This window comes from Cyanistes caeruleus, chromosome 9, assembly GCF_971803275.1.
Source record: "Cyanistes caeruleus chromosome 9, bCyaCae1.hap1.1, whole genome shotgun sequence".
NCBI classification, from domain to species: Eukaryota; Metazoa; Chordata; class Aves; order Passeriformes; family Paridae; genus Cyanistes; species Cyanistes caeruleus.
This window is the reverse complement of record NC_141709.1, coordinates 9739081-9760739: the sequence shown is the minus strand read 5'-3', so window position 1 is coordinate 9760739 and position 21659 is coordinate 9739081. Positions and strand designations below refer to the sequence as shown.

The window sequence follows — 21659 nt, the reverse complement described above, 5'->3', positions numbered from 1 at the left end:
ATACATATATGCATAATAATGTGTATAAGTATTATAATAATATAATGTATTAATAATATATGTACAAATAAATATATGTATATGTATATGATGTACATATACATATATGTGTATGTTTTATATGTGTATGTTTTATACACATATATGTATATATAAGTTATTATACATATAAAATATGTATATTTTTATATCATTATAAAGCTTCATCAGTTAAAGTGCAATCCTGAGCAACAATAATGTGTTACATTGTATATATACATGTTGTATATACATGTTGTATATATATATATAAAAAGAGAGGCAGTACTTGCTAGAGCAGATTCCGTATTTTGGAGAAATGACTCTCTCTGAGGGTCACGAGGCCTTACAACAGGTTTCCCAGGGAAGTGTTCAAGGCCAGGCTGGATGGAGCTCTGAACAACCCAGTGTGGTGGAAGGTGTCCCTGCTGGCCTGGTTCCAGCTAGGACAGAGTTAATTTTTTGCAGGGAATATGGCCAGGATCCAAAGGTTATTCAATACCACCTCATGTCATTGTGGGACACAGGGGAAGGGACACTTCTCTGGGAGCAAGGACTTCTGTCCAGTTTGGAGTGGCATGGCTGCAGTTGGGTCATGAGCTCTGTGGTGAGCGTTTTGGCATTGAATAACTCTCTCTTCTCTGCACTTTTATTATTAATATTGTTCCTGTTACTGTGTTCTTATTTCATTGGTGTTTCCAGTACATTGTTCATATCTCAACATGTGAGATCTGGCCTGAGGGAGAATAGTCTTGAATGGCATGGGATGTGGGAGAAAATGTGCCAGTTTTTAGAGAAGTTCTCTGATGGTTTGAAATTTTACCACTGGACAACTACAGCACCCTGGTAAAGTGACAGAATATTTGCAAGAAAAATGCTGTGGCAGCACCAGAGAGGATAAACTTATTGCCATGTTGGGTTCTGGCTACTATTTATTGGACACTGCTGGTCACTCGACAGCACCCTTAGTGAAGGAGGAGAAAAACATAACAGCAACTGTGGTCACTCAAACTGCAGCTGAGCAAGAGGAACAACCTGTGCCAGTCACAGCAGCCCCTGTACTGCAGAAGAAATCCAAGACAAAATCAATTTGCTTAGTGATGGATGAGGAGGAAACAGGGCCCTCAGCACAGGAGGAAGAGGCAGGGCCAGAGATAATGCCCGGTCCCTGTCCCCAGGAGATCTGAGAGATACGAGAAAAGGTTTCAGCTGCTGGCTGGGTGAGCCCCTGGTGGCCTGGCTGCTCCAATGCTGGGATATTGCAGCCCATGATAATGAAACTTATTCCTTATTCTCCCAGATACTGTGTACTTCTTGATAACAGTAGAAAAATCACCTTAGTGCTTCAAATTGTTCTTGGCAGTTGGATGTACCAAGTGGACGATGTTTGACATCTGATTCAATAGAATAGTGGTTTATCCTGTTTAATTTTATTTCTAGATTTTACCTCATGTATAATGTTTCCATTGCCATTATTGCCAATAGGTAAGCTGCCCAAGAGAAATACAGAAAGATGATTTCCATGCTCCAGCAGCAACCCTTAAGTTTAGGTGTTCTGTTTTGATGTGTGGGAATAAAAAAGAAAAGGAGGTCCAGATGAGGTCAGAAAAGGCAATAACAAATATAATCTCTCTGTATTACAGATCTAGAAGGGTGTGGAAAATGCCATCACTTCCCAAACAGTATAATGAAGTATAAATCAAGATACTTTTGCTTTGCAAAGTAACTGAGGATTGGGGCAGACTTTGGTTTAGTCCTAAATAGATTATTTTCCAATTTATTGTTGAATGAAGAAAGTATGGTCAATACACTTTGAAAGTCTTTAGAGATGTCTAATGCTAATGTGGAGATATTTGCTGCCAGCTGGTAACACCTCTGAATTAGAGGATTGCTAGTTCTCTGGCTTCCTGCAGAATTTGCCTTATATTGTGAAAAACGTTCTTAGCCATTGAAATCATTCCAGTTCCATCATCATCTTTTGTTAGCATTTTAATTCAGGCTGGTACCATGCCTAGTTTTATGGTTTCACAGTGATAATCCTCATAAAACTAGCTGTCATAGATCCCCTCAAATTACATCTCTAATTCCCCTTTCTCTGTGCTTTCATAGAAACCACTTGCCTTGTGAAAACTCTGAAGGCAGCATACCACCAGGGTAACCTGGCAGCACTGGAAAGAACAGGAGCAGGGAAATTAGCTCTTTGTTTTTTTTTCATTATTTGTCTGTTCTTTCTTTTTGTTCCTAGTATTTTCTTAGGAGATACTTCTGCATTTCCTTCTATTGATGCAGGTTATTTACTCAGGGAAGTAGAGCAGAGTTACAAAGGCTTCCCAAGCTAAGGAGTACAGATTACTTTGACAAGCTGTTCTGGAGTTTTATATTTTATTTTGTGCCCCTGTCATGCTGAGGAGTGAGAGAGCAGCCTGGTGGGCAGCCAGTGGCCAATGAAGGCCAACCCACCACAATAGGTTAGGAAGATCTTAAATAACAATCCTTCAGCACCAGATGACAGTAATCCTGTGGGGAAATATGGATATATAGCATCATCTGATTTGTCAAGCAACTCTGAAATATCAGGTCTGAGCCTGATAAATGACCAAATCTGTCCTCATTCTGGAAGGAGTCTGACAAATTTCACAGCTAAAGTTTTCTTCACCTTAAGAACTTCTGCTCATTGACATTCATCCTTGAGAGATAAGATTAGAACTGGTATCTCAATCTCCTCAGAAAAGATCTCAGCCAAAAAGATCAAAACATGCAAAGCTCCAGGTGAGTCAGAGCTGAGAACTGTGAGGAGGCATTGTGCCATGTCACAGAATCACAGAATATTCTGAGGTGGAAGGAAATAATGAGGATCATAGAGTCCAACTCTGAAGGGAATGGCCTGTATTGGGATTGGCCCCATGGCCTTGGCGTTATTAGCACCATGCTCTGACCGACTGAACAAATCTCAGATATGTTATTTCCTGAACTTTGCATCAACGAGAAACCTGCCACTAATAATCTCATTTCCTATCAATGCAATATTGTTTAGCCTTCTTACCTTCACTGATGAAAGGATGCGCAAATAACATTATTTTAATTGTATAATAAGCAAACAGCTACAGGGAAAGTCACCTTAAAATGCAAAGAAATGTAAATAAACTGAAAGGCACAATGTGCATTGATTTTTCTCCATAATAGGATGGATTGGTCATTTGAAAGGCACTTTTCTATGAATCTACAAGTAACTTTTATTGCATGGCTGCTGGAATAACTAATCTGTCACACCATTTGCTATTCTCCTGGGAATTGTGGTTGGTTGTGCCAGCTGCAGTCAGAGTTCACAGAAATCCTCTGCAACTGCCTTCTCCCACACTATGAATCATAGCTGCTGCTGTAGATGTATTTTAAAATGTCTTAATTTTAATGAGGTTTTTAATGCTAAATTAATTTTGCATCTTCTTACTCACCAAGATTCAATGTAAACATTATTAAACTATTTTTTTTTCTATTGGCAATGTGATTCATTAGCAATGGGATTTTTTTAACCCTACCATTTTGTCAACGTTCTTTGCTTGTTTGAAATGATACAAATTAAGGTGAACATTGTTACTATGTTAAAGAAAATGACCATGCATGTGAAATAGGCAATTCTGGGAGCACCAGCAACGCACATTTATCTAGAAAGAAGGTTTGGGCAGAGTATAGACTATTCACAGTTCTTACTGCCCTACCTATGGATTTCAGCTGTTTTCCAGGGACCAAAGCTAAGGAGGAATAACAAAAAGAAACAATCCAAAGTAAATAACTAAAATTAATCAGCAGTCAAAATAGAGATTTCATTGAGTTTAAAGAATAAAGAAACACAGGGGAGTTGTGCAGATACAAAAACAATATTAAAATATTGGGGCAGTCACAGCTTCTCTGGGTACCCTGTGCCAGGGCTTCCCCATCCTCACAGGGAGGAATTCCTTCCCAATATCCCATCTATCCCTGCCCTGTGGCAGTGGGAAGCCATTTCCCCTTGTCCTATTGCTCCCCCCCTTGCAAAGTCTCTCCATGGCTCTTGTTGGCTCCTTCAGGCACTTAAGGGCCACAGTGAGGTCACCCCAAAGCTTCTCTATCTGAACAATGCCACCTCTCCCATCCTTTCCTCCCATCAGAGCTGCTCCATCCCTCTGCTCATCCTGGAGCCTCCTCTGGACTCTCTCCAGCAGCTCCAGGTCCTTCCTGAGCTGGGCCCAGGCTGGGGCAGCTCTGCAGGTGGGGTCTCACCTGAACAGGGCAGAGGGGTGGAACAGTGAAATAGACATGAAAAGGAAAACAGCAACTTAACGGGTTAGTTTCACTGGTAGTGAAGAGATTAAAAATGTGACCTGCAAAAGAGCAAAGAATGTGCCCTGTGTAAATGAGAGAAGGAGAAAGAAACCAAAGTAAAAGTTTAAATCCCAGGGTTTGAACCCCATCTCAAGGCTGCAGGGAACTGAAGCTCTGAGTGTGTTACATCAACAATTGTGCTTTTGATGAAAGATGCTATTAAAGATGACACAATTTCTAAAGAATTCCAAACACTTAAATATTTCTTTGAAGTTTTTGTCTCTCTGTACTTATGCAGGGTGTGGTTTTTAGGCATTTACAATAACTATTATGAACTTGCTCATGCACTCATTGTGGACAATTCTAATTTTTTTCAGACCCTTTATGAGAGCACTTGTAAGTTCTTATTTTTGGTACTTACTGAATTTTGAATATAGTTGCAATTAATCAGTTAGAAGATTTTATGGAATCTGCTAGATTTTTTGTTTTTCAGGGACATATTTTATTATACTAAAATGAAGTTAACACAAAGATTAAAGGCACCAGGCTGGAAGTAAAAATCTCTGAATTTGTATCCTGCTCTGTAATAAATTATTTGGTCACACATAAATACTATTTCTCTTTACTTGTATAGAAAAACTTTTTTTTTCTTTTTCTCCATTCTATTGTTTTGAGATAAATGGGCAGGCAGAATTATAAATATATAAATATTTTATAAACATCAAAAATTAAAAAACTATATATTCTATGTTGGAATTATATTTTAACAATACTGGGATACAATAGTGTGTTAGTGAATTGGAGGAAGGCATCACTTTGTACTGTGTATTTTATTCAGTAGAGTTCCTACTACTAAATTTTTAACTGAAAACAAATTGGGTCATTTACCCTTGTAGCTGTAACTCCTGGTCTTGCTTCATGTTGTCTTTTTGTCAAATTTTAAACTGATCTTATATTCCTAATTCAAACTCTAAGACATTGAAAGGCTGCTACTTAAATCAAACATCTCTGCAACTAAATTGAGATATGTGTGTGTTATAAGATTGCCTTAAATAGCAATAGTGAGCTTAATACCACATTTATAAGTAAAACTGAGTTGGGTATTGCAGGACCTTGGCTCATAATTTAAAAATCCAGTGGACTACTTTGAGAACACTCTTACAATTAAACACAGGAAAGAAAAATTTTCCTCTCTAGCTAAAATTTAGAGAAGGAATCAGAACTGAAAGAGCAGATAAGATGATGATTTAAAAAAAAAAATATTAGAAAGATCACTAGTTAATTAAAAAAAAAGAAAAATAGCTTTAAATATATCAGTGAATCAATTTCTAGTGAAAGCAAATCTTCTGCAGCAGGAATGGGGTGAGGAATGTTGTATTAAATCAAGACTAAAAGTCTGGGATAATTTTCTCTCACCTTCCAGTCACTCAGGAGAAATCTGACAATACCAATATTGTCCTTAAAACTAAAATCTTCCAAGTGTAGTATGTTTTTTTAAAGTGAAGACAAAGCCAATTACTCAAAATTCAGTTAATTAGTTCAAGTGTGAACACCTCCCATTTTTAGACTACCCAAAAATGAAAATACATGGAAGAAGAGAATCACTCAGGCTGAGGAAATATGAAAACACATAGCAAGATTAATGAAGTTTGAAATTCTTTAACAGCATAAATATTTAAATATATTGAGTAATATAATGGTTTTACATTGTTATCACACATAAGTGCAGGTACACAGTTGAATGCCTGCCTGGAACATACAATGCTAAATTTGGAAAAAGCAAGCTGATCATTAAAAGCAGGTTCAGAAATTGCTAGAACACCCACCTTAGCTGGGGACAAGGGGACTGGAAACCACTGAGTTACAGCTTTTTGGCAGACTGAAGTTATACCTCTGTATGCTGCAGGTTGGCTAAAAAGAGAATTATGGAAGAGAGGCTTAGGAAATGTCAGGAAAGGCAGAGATCCTAATCTACAAATTGAAGAAGATGTGAAGAAGAGTTTAATGCACTATTACTTGATGAAAATAAATAAATCAGTATATTAATTCATAAGCAGTAGATTCTTTAGTATTCTGCAGTTGTCTTTCCCCCTGTGCTGTATTACAGCAAAGGTATAAATATTATACTAAGTTATTATATCAGGTTTCAGAAATTAGTTTAATAAAGATTAATTTAGTTATATTAGTTTCCCTGAATAAAGCACAATTTATAAAACCTTACCTAACTGATAATTTAGAAATAGATGACTTCACTACATAATTAACTACTTGAGCCCTTATGCCTGAGCTTATGTACCTTGCAAAAACAGTGTGTGGGAGGTGATACATTAAAGTTAATATAATAAATATTAAGGATGACAACAGATGGGCTAGCTGTAGAAATAAAAACAAAAGTATATTTTTGGCAAAATGACTTAAAAAAGGTAAGAAGACAAGCAACTTTTATAAAGGTTAAAAAATGCTAAACATAAATTGTCCTTGACTTATAGAAAGTGTACTCTCATTACTCCAATGAATCAAGTAATTTGGCTAAAACCAGTGTGAATTTCTTGTCCTAAAACCAAATCTTCATTAGGCCCAAACAAGCTGTTTGATTGCTATTGAGTTACAGACTTTACCATTACTTCGTATTACTTTGAATCATGACTATTTATGAAGCCTGTGTCATTCTTGCAAGGCTGTGATGCCACAGCAAGGCACATCACAAGGACACTGACACTCTTGGGCTGATGTGGTGCCTGAGATGTCACTGAATATGCTTTGCCTCCCAGAATACACCTGAGAACACCAAGTGCAGTTTGGCTATGTAAACTCCACGGGTGTGCATATCAGAACAAACACTATTTGATACACAGCAAGCTGCCAAAGGCTGTTGTTGGCTGTTATTCCCTGGAAACTCCAGAAATACTATCAATAGCTCCTGTAAAAATTCTGTCTCATGAGGGATCCTTAAAAACACCAACAGTTTCCTCTAAGTGTTCCAACTGACTCCAACATCTATCCATCCTTCCCACCAGAATGCTTTCTGTAAAGTCCAAATGCCCTAGTTTCTTGATCTAGTTTAAGAGCTCTGATTCTGGCACTATCCAACGTGGAGATGAGTATTTTGCCTCCTTTCTAACAGATATTTGATCAGTATTTTACCTACTTCACATGATCTTTGTAAGATTATTCAGGTCTAAATCTTCCAGTCAGCCTTCTAAAAACACATTTCTTTTGGCTATAATTATTCTTGTTGTGCTCCTCAGAACTCTCTTCAAAGTACTGCATTGCTGTTCAACCTATTTTTTTATTGTCTCAGATAAATCCACCAGTCCCATATAATTTAAAAACAGCTAAAACCAAGATACACTAATATTTCTTTGCCTGCTGCAAACATGCTTTCTATCCTAATAAAAAATCTCTTATAACTGCCTTTTAAATACTTATCAGGAGTCCTCTAGGTTTAGATGATATGGACTGAGGCAGAGAAGGGTTAGAAAATCTCCCAAGGTCCTTTCCAGGTTGTTTCATCAAGATACCAACATTCTTCTGATTCATGTAATTGCTAACACATATTTTATTCTTTCTGACTCAAAAGGAATTTCTATGTAAAAAGACAAATTAGGGTTTTTCTTTGCATATCTACAGGAAAAATTCATTGCACCCTTTATTCTCCTCGGTAGCCTGCACTCTGGATGGGACAGGTGGGACAGGAGGGAAGGTGTAAAGTGGAAGCAGATTCTCCAGGTTTTAATTAACACCCTCAACCTCTTGTTCCACTGTTTAGAGCCACAATAATGTTTTAAGGCTCAAATTCTTTTCTTGTTATACCTTACAGACTATAACAGAATATGTTGAACTCTTGTTCTTTTTACTTGGTACCTCACAGCCTTTGCATCTTCCAATAATTTTAAGCTTTTTAATTTTTTTAAAAAAAAATTTATTATTCTACTTTGCTAACAGTACTGTTAGAAAGACATTAGTTGCCTAGAATGTGAAAAGAACATAAAGCCTGTTTTGCTAACAGTTATAAATAGTAATTTAAATATATTGGTCTTTAAGCATCTAAATATTGACATTGATGCAAGCAGATCACTAAACTCTGAAGTCATGTGTATAATACAAGATTGAATTAAAAAAATGAACCAATCCCCCAGTTAAACAAATAGACATTAGACATAATCTAGCATGGTATGTCTTTGATTGCTTTAGTTTTGCAATTTGACAGATGATGCTTTACATGGAAACCTCATTAAAAATTGCCAGTGGTTCTGTTTGGAAAGACTAATTTGTACAGATCATTTTGCCTTAATGAGGTTCCATGTGAAGATGAACTAAGATCTATTGAGCTGGTGCACTTTAATTAGTACTCTAGAGTTGGTGTTCCTCTTTGTCACTGTCATAATTTTTGACTTCCAATATAGATGATCAAATGAGAAAGCCTCATTGGGGATGATGAACCCTATCACCAGTTTCTCCACTGCAAAATACATTTAAACCTGTGTAGTTTCTTTTTCTGTGCTAGATTCTAGGATTAAAATGTAAAATATGACTTATTTCATCTATCCTGATGATATGATTAGAGTTTCCTTATCCAAGGCATGTATTGCATGTAAAAGCATTTATAAAACAGGTATAATGTAAATTATATCTTTCTAGCTTTTTGGGTAGTGAGAGAGACTTCAGGAGCCTACTACTATCATTGTCCCATAAATAACTTTGCAAAGCAACAGAACTAAATGTTTGTGATTATATTGTTTTACTGTCACTAATCAGGAACAAAAGATTTGAGTAGATCAAGATATTATGTGAATTCATTGTGATTTCATTGAAGTTTGTGTTTAAAAGCCTGTGAAAATCTTTCTGATGTCACAAAAATTAGGTAAAACCAATTTACTAATTCAGGCCAATTCAGTTGTATATATACACATACATACATACATACATACATACATACATATATATATATATATATATAACTAAAATATATTTTTTGGCCTATTCAAAAAGATTTCCTAAAATTGACTTTAGAATGAAAGTAAAATATCATTAATGCAAATATAAACAGAAAAAAAGAAAATGGTAAATAGGGAGAATCCATGTGGTGAAATTTATTAAGAATTAAATTGCCATAAACATTTAAAAATAATTTTCTAATGCAGATTCTTTTTTAGCTTTTCTTTAGTTCAAGGACTTCCTGAAAGTCATCAATTTTAGTTAAGCAATTTGCTAGATAATTCCAAATTATTCTCTAGGAGAGGGATACTTCTCTATTAGATCCTGTAACATATATCAAGAACCTATGATAAAACTGAGGTCTATTTTATCTCAAAAGGGGTTTCCAAGGAGTATTTTCTGCACAAATATAAAAGCTTGAAATGGTAGTAAATAAAGCAAAGTCCACAGTTTCAACATGTTTAGGAAAAAAGCCCTGACAGTCACTCCAGTATTTTGCAAGAGCCTTTTGTTTCACTCACAGAAAAAAGGAAAACAAGCAAAAGAATTTCTGATTGTTTAATTGCATTATGATCCCTTTGACAGCATTACAAAACCCAATTTTCAAATAAAGTGTTTTCTCCAATTCTCAATTACAGTTTTCCTAAGCACTGCTATTTAAACAGGGCTTCAGGAATGTAGAACTGAGGATGAAAATCCAGTAAATGAAGGCACTGCAAAGCATAACAGGAAGAACAGATTAAAACTTTCAGCTTGAAAAAGCAGCTGATGCAGTAATAGGAACTCATATATTTCACATGTTCACCTCTGATTAATTTTTTTCATCCTATTATAAAAAGAAAAATTTGTATCCTGTTATACATCCTGATAACTCCTATAGCTAAAATCTCCACACACACACAAATTCACTGCTGCCCTCAGTTCTACTTCAGAAATTCACTTTTCACCAAGTTTCTTTGAGTAGTTGTCACCAAAAAGCTACAGGAGCATGAAAGTTTTCATGCAAGGATTTGCCATTTCTGCCTTGTTAAGGTCACTGTTTGCCTTAGGTTCTATACATTCTTATTATTTTTTTTACCTTTCAAGAGTGACTAATCCTCTTTGCTCTCTGCTGATGCTCCTCAGGCACATTTTTTTTTCTTGACATGATAAGGCTTGATTTTGACAATGTTTTTCAAGAACAAACAAAATTACGAGTGAAATGCTTAGATCAACATTTTGGGAATTGTTTTAAAACCTTTTAAAGAGTTTAATTTATAGATACTTAGTTTACTAATGCTCACTTCAAAATTATGTTGTTCATAGGTCCTCAGTTGCCCAGTGTAATAGATGTGGATGATAGAGTGAAAATGTAATTAATATTATGTTAATGTTATGTTATGTTATGTTAATGCTATGTTATATATATTATATTATATTATATTATATTATATTATATTATATTATATTATATTATATTATATTATATTATATTATATTATATTATATTATATTATATTATATTATATTATATTATATTATATTATATTATATTATATTATATTATATTATATTATATTATATTATATTATATTATATTATATTATACTATATTATACTATATTATATTATATTATGTCATTATATGTCATTTTATGTCATTAAATTATATGTAATTTTATTTTATTATATTTAATTTTATTTTATTACATTTATTATATTATACATAGTTTAAGATATATTAATATACTTAGTTTATCCACCTGTGGAAAGTCTTATTGGCAAATTCTTTGAGAAGAAAATATTGAGCAGCAGTGAATGAAATTGCCAGGCCCAATGCACGAGTATATTTTACAGTGCCCCCAGGATGGAGATGCAGAGCTGTGGCAGGAATTTGGGTTATTATGGGTAATTGTGTTCACAGTGAGTTAAATTTACTGTAGCATTGTAGAACAGTCAACAGCAATATAGCAAACAGATTTCCATCCAGTCTCTAAACATATTATGCTGAGCATGGAACAAATAAACAGAGACAGCCTCTACAAGGAGATTTACCCATCAAGTGAGATGCCAGAATCACAGAATCAATCAGGTTGGGAAAGATCTTTGATATCATTCAGCCCAACCTATGACCTAACACCATCTCGTCAACTAGACCATGGCAATGATTCTACATCCAGAGATGGTGTCTCCACCAACTCCCTGGGCAGCTCATTCCAACACCCAGCCACTCTTCCTGTGAAGAACTTCTCCCTAATGTCCAGCCTAAACCTCCCCTGCTGCAGCTTAAGGCTGTGTCCTCTTGTCCTGTCACTGGAAGGGCCCACAGTGGCTCATGTGGTGCCACCTCCCCGCTCCAGCAGGGCCATCCCAGAGCCCAGGGCCCAGAAGTGTGTCCAGACAGGTCTGGAATATCCCCAGGGAGGAGACTCCACATCCTCTCTAGTAAATCTGTGTCAGTGCTCAGTCACTGCACAGGAAAAATGTTTTTCCTCATATTAAGGTGGAACTTCCTGGACATCAGTTGCTACCTCTGGCCTCTTGTCCTGTTGCTGGGCACACACGATGTGGCAGCCATCCAAGGTAGAACAGTGTCTGTGTCCTTGTGGAGTTCCCACATCCAGCTCTTTCTGGAGGACTCCTGAGTCCCAGGAGTGCATGTCTCAAGGTCTGCAGCCCAGAGATGTGTGCTGAAGGAAACAAGTAAGAAGTTACAATTAGTGTAGGAAAATGAGGTGAACAAAGTATGGCAGTAGAGAAACATTACAAGCTGATTCCAGCCTTCTGCATCACTTTTTACCTCACCAAAGAAACAAGGAAATTCAGCAAAACCACAGAAAACTGAGGCTGGAAAGGGGGCAGGAAGGACTCCTCTCTCTGAAGTCTGCACTAGGGAAAGCAAAGATGTTTCTCTAAATGCCTCAGTAACTATTTACTGCATTTTTCCCCCCTCAATGTTATTTGTTTTTGTTCTTCTGTTATAATCTACTTTTTCCTCAATTCTCTTTTTGTCACTGCCTGTGCTGCATGAGCCCTTTCCTAATATTTCTGCAGTTTTCTAATGGTGCTCAGCTTTGCCCAGTGGTTGCTCTGTTGTGCACCTGAAACTGTCTGAAATAAGCTGGAACTGTCTGTGATCAGCACAGGGCAGCCCCTGATCTCCTCTAACCGAGACACCAAGACCTGGACACCAAAATCCAATACAATGACACTCATGGGATGCAAAAAGCTTATTGATATCTGTTCTTGGAATGCCAGACCTGCTGCTTGCTGTAGAGAGGAAATCCATAACTTTTCACAGACTGGTGTCATTCTTGTCACCAGGGCTAACAAGGCTGCTTTAAACATTCCAGGTTTAGGATTCAATGTACTTGAATGCTTTTCTTCTTAGAGTGCCTTAAAGGCCTTGGTCCTGCAAATTAAAATGAGTTCATTGCATCAATGTGCCAGTGCAATAAAAATGTAAAGTTCAAACAAGAGGAACATTAATTGTGACAATATCAATAAATTGATGCTTTTTGAATTAATTTTGTCATTGTAACTGTCTAGCTGGCGAGACAGATAAACCAAGCTGCCAATAGTTACCTTTACTATTTCTGGAGAAAACCACATGAATTTTCCTCCATGTTCCAAATCAGCATTTGAAAATTGGAATTAAATAATAATAACCATTTGAAAATTGAAAAATAAACAATGTAAGGAAAAGATGGCTTTGGTTACTATAATTTTCACTATAAAAATATAAAGCAATAAATGATTTATAGAGATGTATAGACTAAAGAAGCTAAAATAAATGGAAATCAAAAGAGAGAGTGGAGAATATGCAACTGACTTTTTTCTTGCCTATGTCGCACAAGTTCAGCTTTTCAAAGCACTTTGCTTTTTTTTAAATAGTGATCCAGTATAATTTTTCTGTCCCACAGGTCAGAGTGTGCTTGTACTGTAAATACTCAAGAAAAAAAATCTTTCTCTCTTGAAGAGATGGTGAGACATTCTAAATTTAAAAAAAATTTACATAAAATTGGACCTCATTATTACAAATTATTTTATAGGACGGTTCTAAACAGCACCTGAACTGTACTTCTACCTGTTACTGAAATACCTCAAAATCCCCATTTTTCAGATTTCAAACTTCATCTTCCTTTCCAATGCATTTAAGCTGAAGGAGGGTAGATTTAGGTTAGATACTGGGAGGAAATCATTCCCTGTGAGGGTGGGGAGGCCCTGGCACAGGTTACCCAGAGAGGCTGTGGCTGCCCCTGGATCCCTGGAAGTGTCCAAGGCCAGGCTGGACAGGGCTTGGAGCAACCTGGAGTGGTGGAAGGTGTTCCTGCCCATGGCAGGGGGTGTCTCTGGATGGGCTTTAAGGGCCTTTCCACCCCAAACCACTCTGAGGTTCTCTGATTCTCTATTTCTGTGGTTCTATGATCTCACCACAGTGTGATTTCAGCATAGTGACACCTTGCTTCTGAAAATTTGCTTGATAATTCACGTTCAGCCCTATGAGTTCTTTTCTTCACTTGTACCAGGATGTCTGCTTTTTATTTATCTCCTCCTCACTTTAAAATGGCTGGCGTACATTTGGCACTAACTTCTCAGGGGTTCAGCAGTGATGGGGCTTGTGAGATTATTTCTGTATGCAAGATGCACTAGCAAGGGGCACAAAAGAAGCAAAAGAAGCTTCTCAGGTTCCAGTGGGTGATTCAAATGCTAGATCAAATGCCATCAGAATGACATATTGGTTTAGAAACTTAATGTTCTGGGACAAACTGTGAAAGTGAGCAACAATCCAAACTGGATGGCAATAACAATACTGAGAGATCTTCTGCTCTCCTAATACAGCTGTAGTGAAGAGCTTTTGGAAGCTTTTCTTTTCCCCTTCCCCTTCCCCTTCCCCTTCCCCTTCCCCTTCCCCTTCCCCTTCCCCTTCCCCTTCCCCTTCCCCTTCCCCTTCCCCTTCCCCTTCCCCTTCCCCTTCCCCTTCCCTTCCCTCTTTTCCCCTTCTTTTCCTTTCTTTTGTTTGGAATACATGTATTAACACTATTATATCTTCTACATATCACTTTTTAAATGCCTCTAGCACTACTTGAAACACATTGGAAGTCTGTTTAATGTGATTCTTACTCATTTCTATACCCAAGCTGACCCTGCTCAACCATAAAACAGTGATGATCTGCCTGTAGAGTGTTTCTGTCTGCCAGGATTTCATCAATTCACAAACAACCACTGGAAAGGAACAAAAAAAAGACTGAGATAGGCAAAAGGAACTGCCAGACTATATTTAGGATTGTCTTATAAATATCACCAGTATAGGTACAAGATTTTAAAATATCATAAACAATTTAATCAGAAAAACAAATCTTCAGAAATAATCTTAAATGTATAATTGTAACTGAAAAAGAACGAAAAAGTTGTTTGGTATGCCAGAAGATTCTGAGTCAGTGTTCAAAACATCTCGACAGCATTTCTACAAGTAGATGAGAGTATGTGAGACAAACCCTTCTTGAAAAACAGCCTAAAGGGGAATAACCTACTCTGCAGTTCCCTATCTGAATGTGCATAATTTGGCCTTGGATATAGATGACCTGGACATGAGGGCTGGGGCAACAATGTAGTGTTTAGTACACCTAGACACAAGGGGAAACATCATTACTTTTGGACAGCTTTGTTCTTTTTCTTGTCTAGAGAACAACACTCGGTGGTCCCAACCCTGCTGTAGCTCCTGTAATAAGCACCAGCAATATAAATGGCAAAGAGGTGTGTATGGAGGAAGCCAGAGCTATCAGGGAACTCACATTATAAAAACCAGACATTGGTCAGTAACAGGAGTTTTAACTTCTTTGTTACAAATGGTACCTGTACCCAGAAAAATAGATAGCACAGGGTGAGCTAAACACTGTCTCAGTGGGATTTAATATTGTTCATAAACAGCAGCAGGATGCCTCAAAGAGAACATGAGAGCTGAAAAAATCTATCATTAAGATCACAATAGTAGCTAATGAATCCAGCAAAATGAATCACTTCAGAAACTTTTGAGAGAAATTAGGTCCCATTATGTTTCCAGATCCATAAATCCAGAGCACATTTTCTAATTCTGTGCCAGTTCCTCAGTTCAAATAATTCGACACTGGTCTTTGACTAACCAAAACTAAAACAGATAAGAATCTGACCTATACCATTCCTCAGATCAGTAGTAAGTGGTAAGTAGTTCTTTTAGTTACTGGTTTAAAACCAGTTTAAACCAGTTAAACCAGTTACTGGTTTAAAACCACGACATACCCTTAAGTAGTATCCTTTTTATAGGATGTTAGCCCAATTCCTGTTTCTGATTGAAAAAGTTTATTGAAATGCAGGGAACAGTGAACTATCCTACTAAATCACAATTATACTGATTATACTGTCGGTATTAAAATAACTGTGACCCTTTGTTGGAGTCACATTATATTGAACACTCAGAAATGTAAGCCTAGAACAACATGAATGATGATAGTATGGCTAATAATGATACCTTGACTATTAATCAGCTAGGTGAATTCAAAAATTAGGAAGACTGATAGGGAAGAACCTAAATTAATTCTGCTGTATACTGTTGTGTTGGTTTTGCTTTCCCTGGTTTTTGGTAGTGGGGGAGCCACAGAGGTGGCTTCTGTGAGAAGCTTCTGGAAGCTTCCACTGTGGCTGGCAGAGCCAATCCCTGATGGCTCTGAAGATGGACATGCTGCTGGCCAAGGCTGGGCAATTAGAGAGGTTGGTAACGCCTCTGTGATAACAGATCTAAGAAGAAAATCAAAACAAAGGTGGGGACAGTTGTAATTTTCCAGCTAAAGAAGAGGAGGAGGTAAGAATGTGTGAGGGAAACAACACGGAGACACCAAGGTCAGTGGAGAAGGAGAGGGAGGAGGTGCTGCAGGTGCCAGAGCTGAGATTCCTCTGCAGGCTGTGGTGAGACCATGGTGAAGCAGCTGTGCCCCTGCAGCCTGTGGGGATCCACAGGGATGCAGAGATCCCCTCACAGCCTGTGGGGATCCACAGGGATGCAGAGATCCCCTCACAACCTGTGGGGATCCATGGGGGATGCAGAGATCCCCTCACAGCCTGTGGGGATCCACAGGGATGCAGAGATCCCCTCACAGCCTGTGGGGATCCATGGGGGATGCAGAGATCCCCTCACAGCCTGTGGGGATCCATGGGGGATGCAGAGATCCCCTCACAGCCTGTGGGGATCTGTGGGGGATGCAGAGATCCCCTCACAGCCTGTGGGGATCCATGGGGGATGCAGAGATCCCCTCACAGCCTGTGGGGATCCATGGGGGATGCAGAGATCCACCTGCAGCCCAGGGGGGAGGTGTCCATACCAGAGCAGGAGAATGCCTGGAGGAGGCTGTGATCCAGTGGAGAGTGGGCCCTGCTTCCAGGCTGGAGCAGCCTGTCCATGGAGCACTGCAACCCCTGGAAGAGTGACCCACACCACAGCAGTTTGCACTGAGAACTCTTGCTCGTGGGATGGAAGAGAACTGTTAGCAGCTTGTTTCCAGATCTGTTTTCAAATGCTGCTTATCTTCCTCATTTGAGTGCTACTTTTTTTTGTTGTTTGTTTTTTGGTAAATAAAAAAACTTGTAAACAGTAAATTGTGCTACACTTAAGAGTGTCTTCTGCCACTGTGGAGTTAAGATGTGAGCAGAGGGGCATTCAGGAGACCTGTGGCACTTGCTGCCTATAAGCCCTGTTTGTGGAGCAGACCTGCTTGATGTGCCTGCTCAGTACTTTCAGTTTATCTTTCTGCTGAAATAATTTCACTTTCCTTACTATTCTTGCAAACTTCATAGCGTTATTTTTTGTGCTGCTCAAATGTCATTCAATCTCTTGATTTCCTTTTGTTGGAGTCTTCTGGGAATCTTGTATTCGGGTGGCAGCAATTAACCAAATCTTCACATAGTATTGAAATGAGATTCTTCCCCAAAAGACACCTTCAGCAGAAGGGTTTATTCATTCCATCATGTTCTTGATAGCCATTTTTCTTAATAATCTTTTAGCTACTGTATTAAGCATCAGTCATGTTGACAAGATTTAATGAGTAAGAGGCCCTATTACAGTAATAAACAACTTCAGAGAAAATGAAAGATGGTCAGCTCATTATAGGTGCATCAAATTAGCAACACTGCTTGGCTAGGACTCTGTAAAATTTACTAGCTGATAAACACCATGAATCATGTTTGGATATTTGGTCTGATGACGAGCATGTACTGGACCACTTACATTGGCATGCTGGTAGTTGTATAAGTAATACAACATCAATATTTTTGGTAACTGCTGCTCACAGTTTGGAATGAATGGCTAATAATTAGTCTTTAATAAACTAGGACAGATTTCTAAACTGTGAGGATGTCTCCATTTCAGCTGCAGTGCCACAGGGACCTGGCATGTTTAAAAGCAGGTATGGATGTGTTACCTGAGCAAACAAGATGTCCAACAGGCTTAAAAGAGATTTTCCTGGATACCTTAACATGCTCTTTCCAATGCTGCCATGCTGGAGCTGGATGGAAGGTCTGGCTACATGCATGGAGGACATGATTCAATATTTAGAAGTGGGCTTCATTTGGCTCTGACATATATTCTGTTCTGGAGATATTCCTATATTTTGTATGTATTCTTTCACTGTATTTATTATAGGCTTGCATCAACACAACCATGATCAGAATCCTTGTCCACCAGTCACAGCTCCATCCTAACTAAATCACTGAAAAGGCTGGGAAAATTGTTAAATCTCAACTTCTTAAAATTGTTCCTTTTGTGTAAGATTTTAGCAACTATTTTGAGGAATTAAAGGCATTTGAAAAGAGCAAACAAAACTTGTTTGCAGGACTTGTTTATGGAGAATGTATTACATTTCAGACAGTTCAGTTCAGAATATATTGCATTTCAGACAGTTCAGCAGATACCTTGGCTAATGATTTTGTAACATATCCGTTACTAGCAATTCACTAGGAACTGAGCTGTAGTTAAATGGTTGTTTCTTAAACAACTATCAGTTGTCAACAGTCTGTGGAACAATAACCCTGAGTATGAACATGTGATGACTACAACACTTAGTACTTCAAGTGAATGAAAGTGTAGTTATTGTAATCCTTATATCAGGTGGAGATTTAAGACCAAGCTATTGCAGAAAAAGTAATTTGAAGAGCCTTAACCATGATATAAATATGCTGGGCTGTCAAATCTGTATCTCCAATGAGTTATAACTGCTCTTGGTTTTGAAACATAACAGGCAAATCAAAGCTTGCTACAAACTGGCTGAGCTGAAGGTGAAAAAGCAGTACAACATAATTTCTTTTTTTTTTCCCCTAAATGTTTATTGCTAACAGCTTAAAATACCCCATTGTATTCATATGTATCTTACAATTACTGCAGATGTACACAAAGTACATTTTATATACATTTTTATATGTATACATGTATATTTATATACATGTGTATTATTTTGGTCTTATGTGGGTAGTAATATTACCACCTTTGTAAATATGACACAGAAATTTACAATTATTTAGTAATGTCACAGATTTTTCTCATTTAATCAGGCTCAGGGGTGTGTTTTTCACAATGTTATTACTGGACAGACTGTGTCTCCCACCTCAATAATCAATATATGGTAAATACCTCGTCTTCTCACTGTGCATTGCCTGGTGTCTTGTCTATACAGTGGCTTCTCTTTTTATCAGTACATCAGGCTGCAGTTATCAAGGTGATTTTATACCCAATGATGTCAGGAGGATAGAAAACACAAGTGATGATTACAGGGCTTCTCCCACCTGTACAAATACTCCATATGGCTTTTTAAACTTTTCATAAAGGTGAAAATAGTATTTGTTAGACAAAAAAGTAAAAGGAGAGCTGATCAAAAGCAAAAAAGGATAAATCATAGAATTATAGAATTGTGGAATCAGGCTATCACATAGTCAGAAAATCACAGAACGGGTTGGAAAGGACCTTTAAAATGCATCTTGTTCTACCCCCTGCCATGGGCAGTGTCAGAGACTGAAATGTCATGGTTCATGGCCTATAGACATCTTTACGAAGGATTTTTTGCCCACTATAGCAAAGCTGAATAATGAAGCTGCACCACCATGTCCCACTCCACCCTGAATGTGCCTCCTTACTGGAACCTTGGAGTATGAGCTAAACTGCCTAAGGGGATTTGAGTTGAGATAAAGGTGACACTGTTGTTCAATTATCTCAGGTCTAGGAAAGAACAAAGCCCAGGGAGAAGAATGCATCCACAAGAAAGCCAAACCCAGCAGCTGTCCTGAAAATCATCCCTGGCTGGATTTGGGATGGGGAAGCCATAGCCCACAGCTGAGGTCAGGTTTGCACAGTCTCTCCCCCAGCCTAAGGGGAAGGAGGAGAGTTTTGGGGGGTGTGGTGTGACCTCTGGTCAGAGGCACTGAACACCCATCCTCCCTCACACAGAGGCTCAGTGCAAAACCCCCCAGCCTTGGAGGGCCACATCCATGGGACACTGATGTGTGAGGCAGCTGAGGGGGTGTCAGAATCCATCAAAGACCCCCTGAAGTGCTCCCCAGACTCATTCCTGAGGCTTTGCAACCGGTGTGAGGTGAAGTGATGCAACTTCAGAGTCTTGCAAAAAACTGTGTCAAACTTGCTCCCCACAGGGGAGGTACCTGAGTATTCTCACCTGGCTAAAAGGCATATTAATCCATTGGATTCTATGTTTTTTTGGAGACACTCACCACCAAGAAGACCAGCTGGTGAAGATCAATGGGATGTCATTGGGATCCACAGAGTAGGGATATTTTCTAATTAATATTTTTCTGTCATTTTATCTCTTTCTCTTTCTCTCTCTCTCTCTCTCTCTCTCTCTGACTCTCTCATATACTGTTAAATAAAATCCATACTATTGACTTTTCCATATAGTCTCATTTGTATCTTAGTTTGAGCAGAGGCATCTCTCTAAAATTTTAATAACCAGATCATAACAGGTAGGGACACCTTCCACCAGACCAGGTTGCTCTGAGCCCCATCCAGCCTGGCCTTGGACATTTCCAGAGATGGTGCTGTGCAACCTGTGCAAGCTTCTCTGGGCAACCTGTGCCAGTGGTTCACAGGGAAGGTTTTCTTAATACCAAATCTAAGTCTATCCTCTCAGTTTGAAAATCTTACCCCTCCTCTTATCATTACACTTCATGATAAAGAATCCATGATCTCCATATTTCCTTGGGCCCCTGTCATGGAGTTACTTTACCTTTAAGGGAGTTGGAGTTGCTGGGAACTGCCTGGAGTCTTTTCTCCTGACCAATTATCGGTCATTGCTGAGAATTGACAGCAGTTTAGGCCATTGAAAAGTGGGATCAGCTTGTGAACCCTACCTTAAAATGTAAAAGCAGAGCTCTCTGGGTTCTCTTTGTTTCCTGGCTGTGGAGGGTGGCGGAGCTCCAGGCCTCCCGTCCCTGCCCAGGCCATGCGGCCGGGCGGGGATGGGGCCGGGCCTGCCCCGTCTCCCGGCCGGGAGATGGCGGGGCCTGGGGAAGGTTTTCCTCGGGCCCGGGCCGAGCCGATCTCTGGCTCGGCTGCAGGTTTTGCTGTAGCTGAATTCACTGGAAACTGCCCAGTGAAGAAAGAGAGAGGCCCTGGACTTGCAGCGGGCTGGAGCAGTGACCACACGCTCCAGAGCAGCCATGAGGAACTTTCCATCGCAGACGGCTCCAGCTCCTGTTCGGCAGAGATCTCCGAACCATCTACAAAAGCCTGGGCAAGATTTTAACTCTTTCATTACCCAGATGAAACTTGTGGATTAATCTTTTTTATCCAGAGAGAGAGAGAGAGAGTGATCAACATGAAAAGAGACTTTATAAACCACCAGTGACAGGAGAGAAAAGAAGCTTCAGAAGAGGTAGAGAATTAAGAAGATGCTTTAATTAAGCTGAAATATCTTTCTGTTAAAACTATGGAGATGGACAATGAAGTCCTGAAAAGAACTCCTTTAATTCATGATACAGTATCTAGAGAGGAATAAAGTGTTCAAAGTGTAAATTTGAGTAAAAAATAGAGTAATTATGATATAGTGAAGTGCTGGGAGATTTGAAGCCTTGAGAGGCAATGAGAAAACTGTTTTCTAGTGAAGCTCACAGAAACAGATGAAGAAGACTTTTTTGCCTTTGAATAACTTATCCTTAAAAATGCTATCCCTAGACTCATGGCCCATACATACTTCAGAGTGATGTGAAAATGGGAGGAGTGGGCTCTAATAATAGCAGCTCTGGGCAGCTAACATTAGGGCAATGGGAAACTATAACAAAAATAGTTTTCTTGTGAGAAACTCCATAAATTAACAGGAAGAAACTTCTGTTTCTCTACAAAAACTGGTGAAAAGACTGTAGCAAGAATTGGGACTGTTTTAACCATCAAAGTT

At 38.5% G+C, this 21659-nt stretch overlaps 1 protein-coding gene and 1 long non-coding RNA gene across 4 annotated transcripts in view; one reads left to right on the top strand and one right to left on the bottom strand.

Moving 5' to 3' along the window:
- LOC147651543 (uncharacterized) overlaps nucleotides 1-20726 on the bottom strand; it is a 30205-nt gene extending 9479 nt beyond the window's left edge. For all 3 annotated transcript variants that reach the window (XR_015274134.1, XM_086842898.1, XM_086842897.1), the window contains exons 1-4: nucleotides 20617-20726; nucleotides 12495-12646; nucleotides 11766-11924; nucleotides 6144-6228 (exon numbers count right to left, since the gene is read on the bottom strand). Coding sequence is in view for 2 of the 3 variants with exons in the window: in XM_086842898.1 (XP_086699024.1) it covers nucleotides 6144-6228; nucleotides 11766-11924; nucleotides 12495-12523 (273 nt within the window). In the remaining variant the exon portion in view is untranslated. The remainder of the gene's footprint in view (nucleotides 1-6143; nucleotides 6229-11765; nucleotides 11925-12494; nucleotides 12647-20616) is intronic.
- Nucleotides 15934-19932, top strand: LOC147651544 (uncharacterized). Its single transcript, XR_015273855.1, has 3 exons — nucleotides 15934-16072; nucleotides 19470-19590; nucleotides 19702-19932. It is a non-coding gene; the product is annotated as an uncharacterized LOC147651544 (long non-coding RNA).
- Nucleotides 20727-21659: the final 933 nt, after the last annotated feature.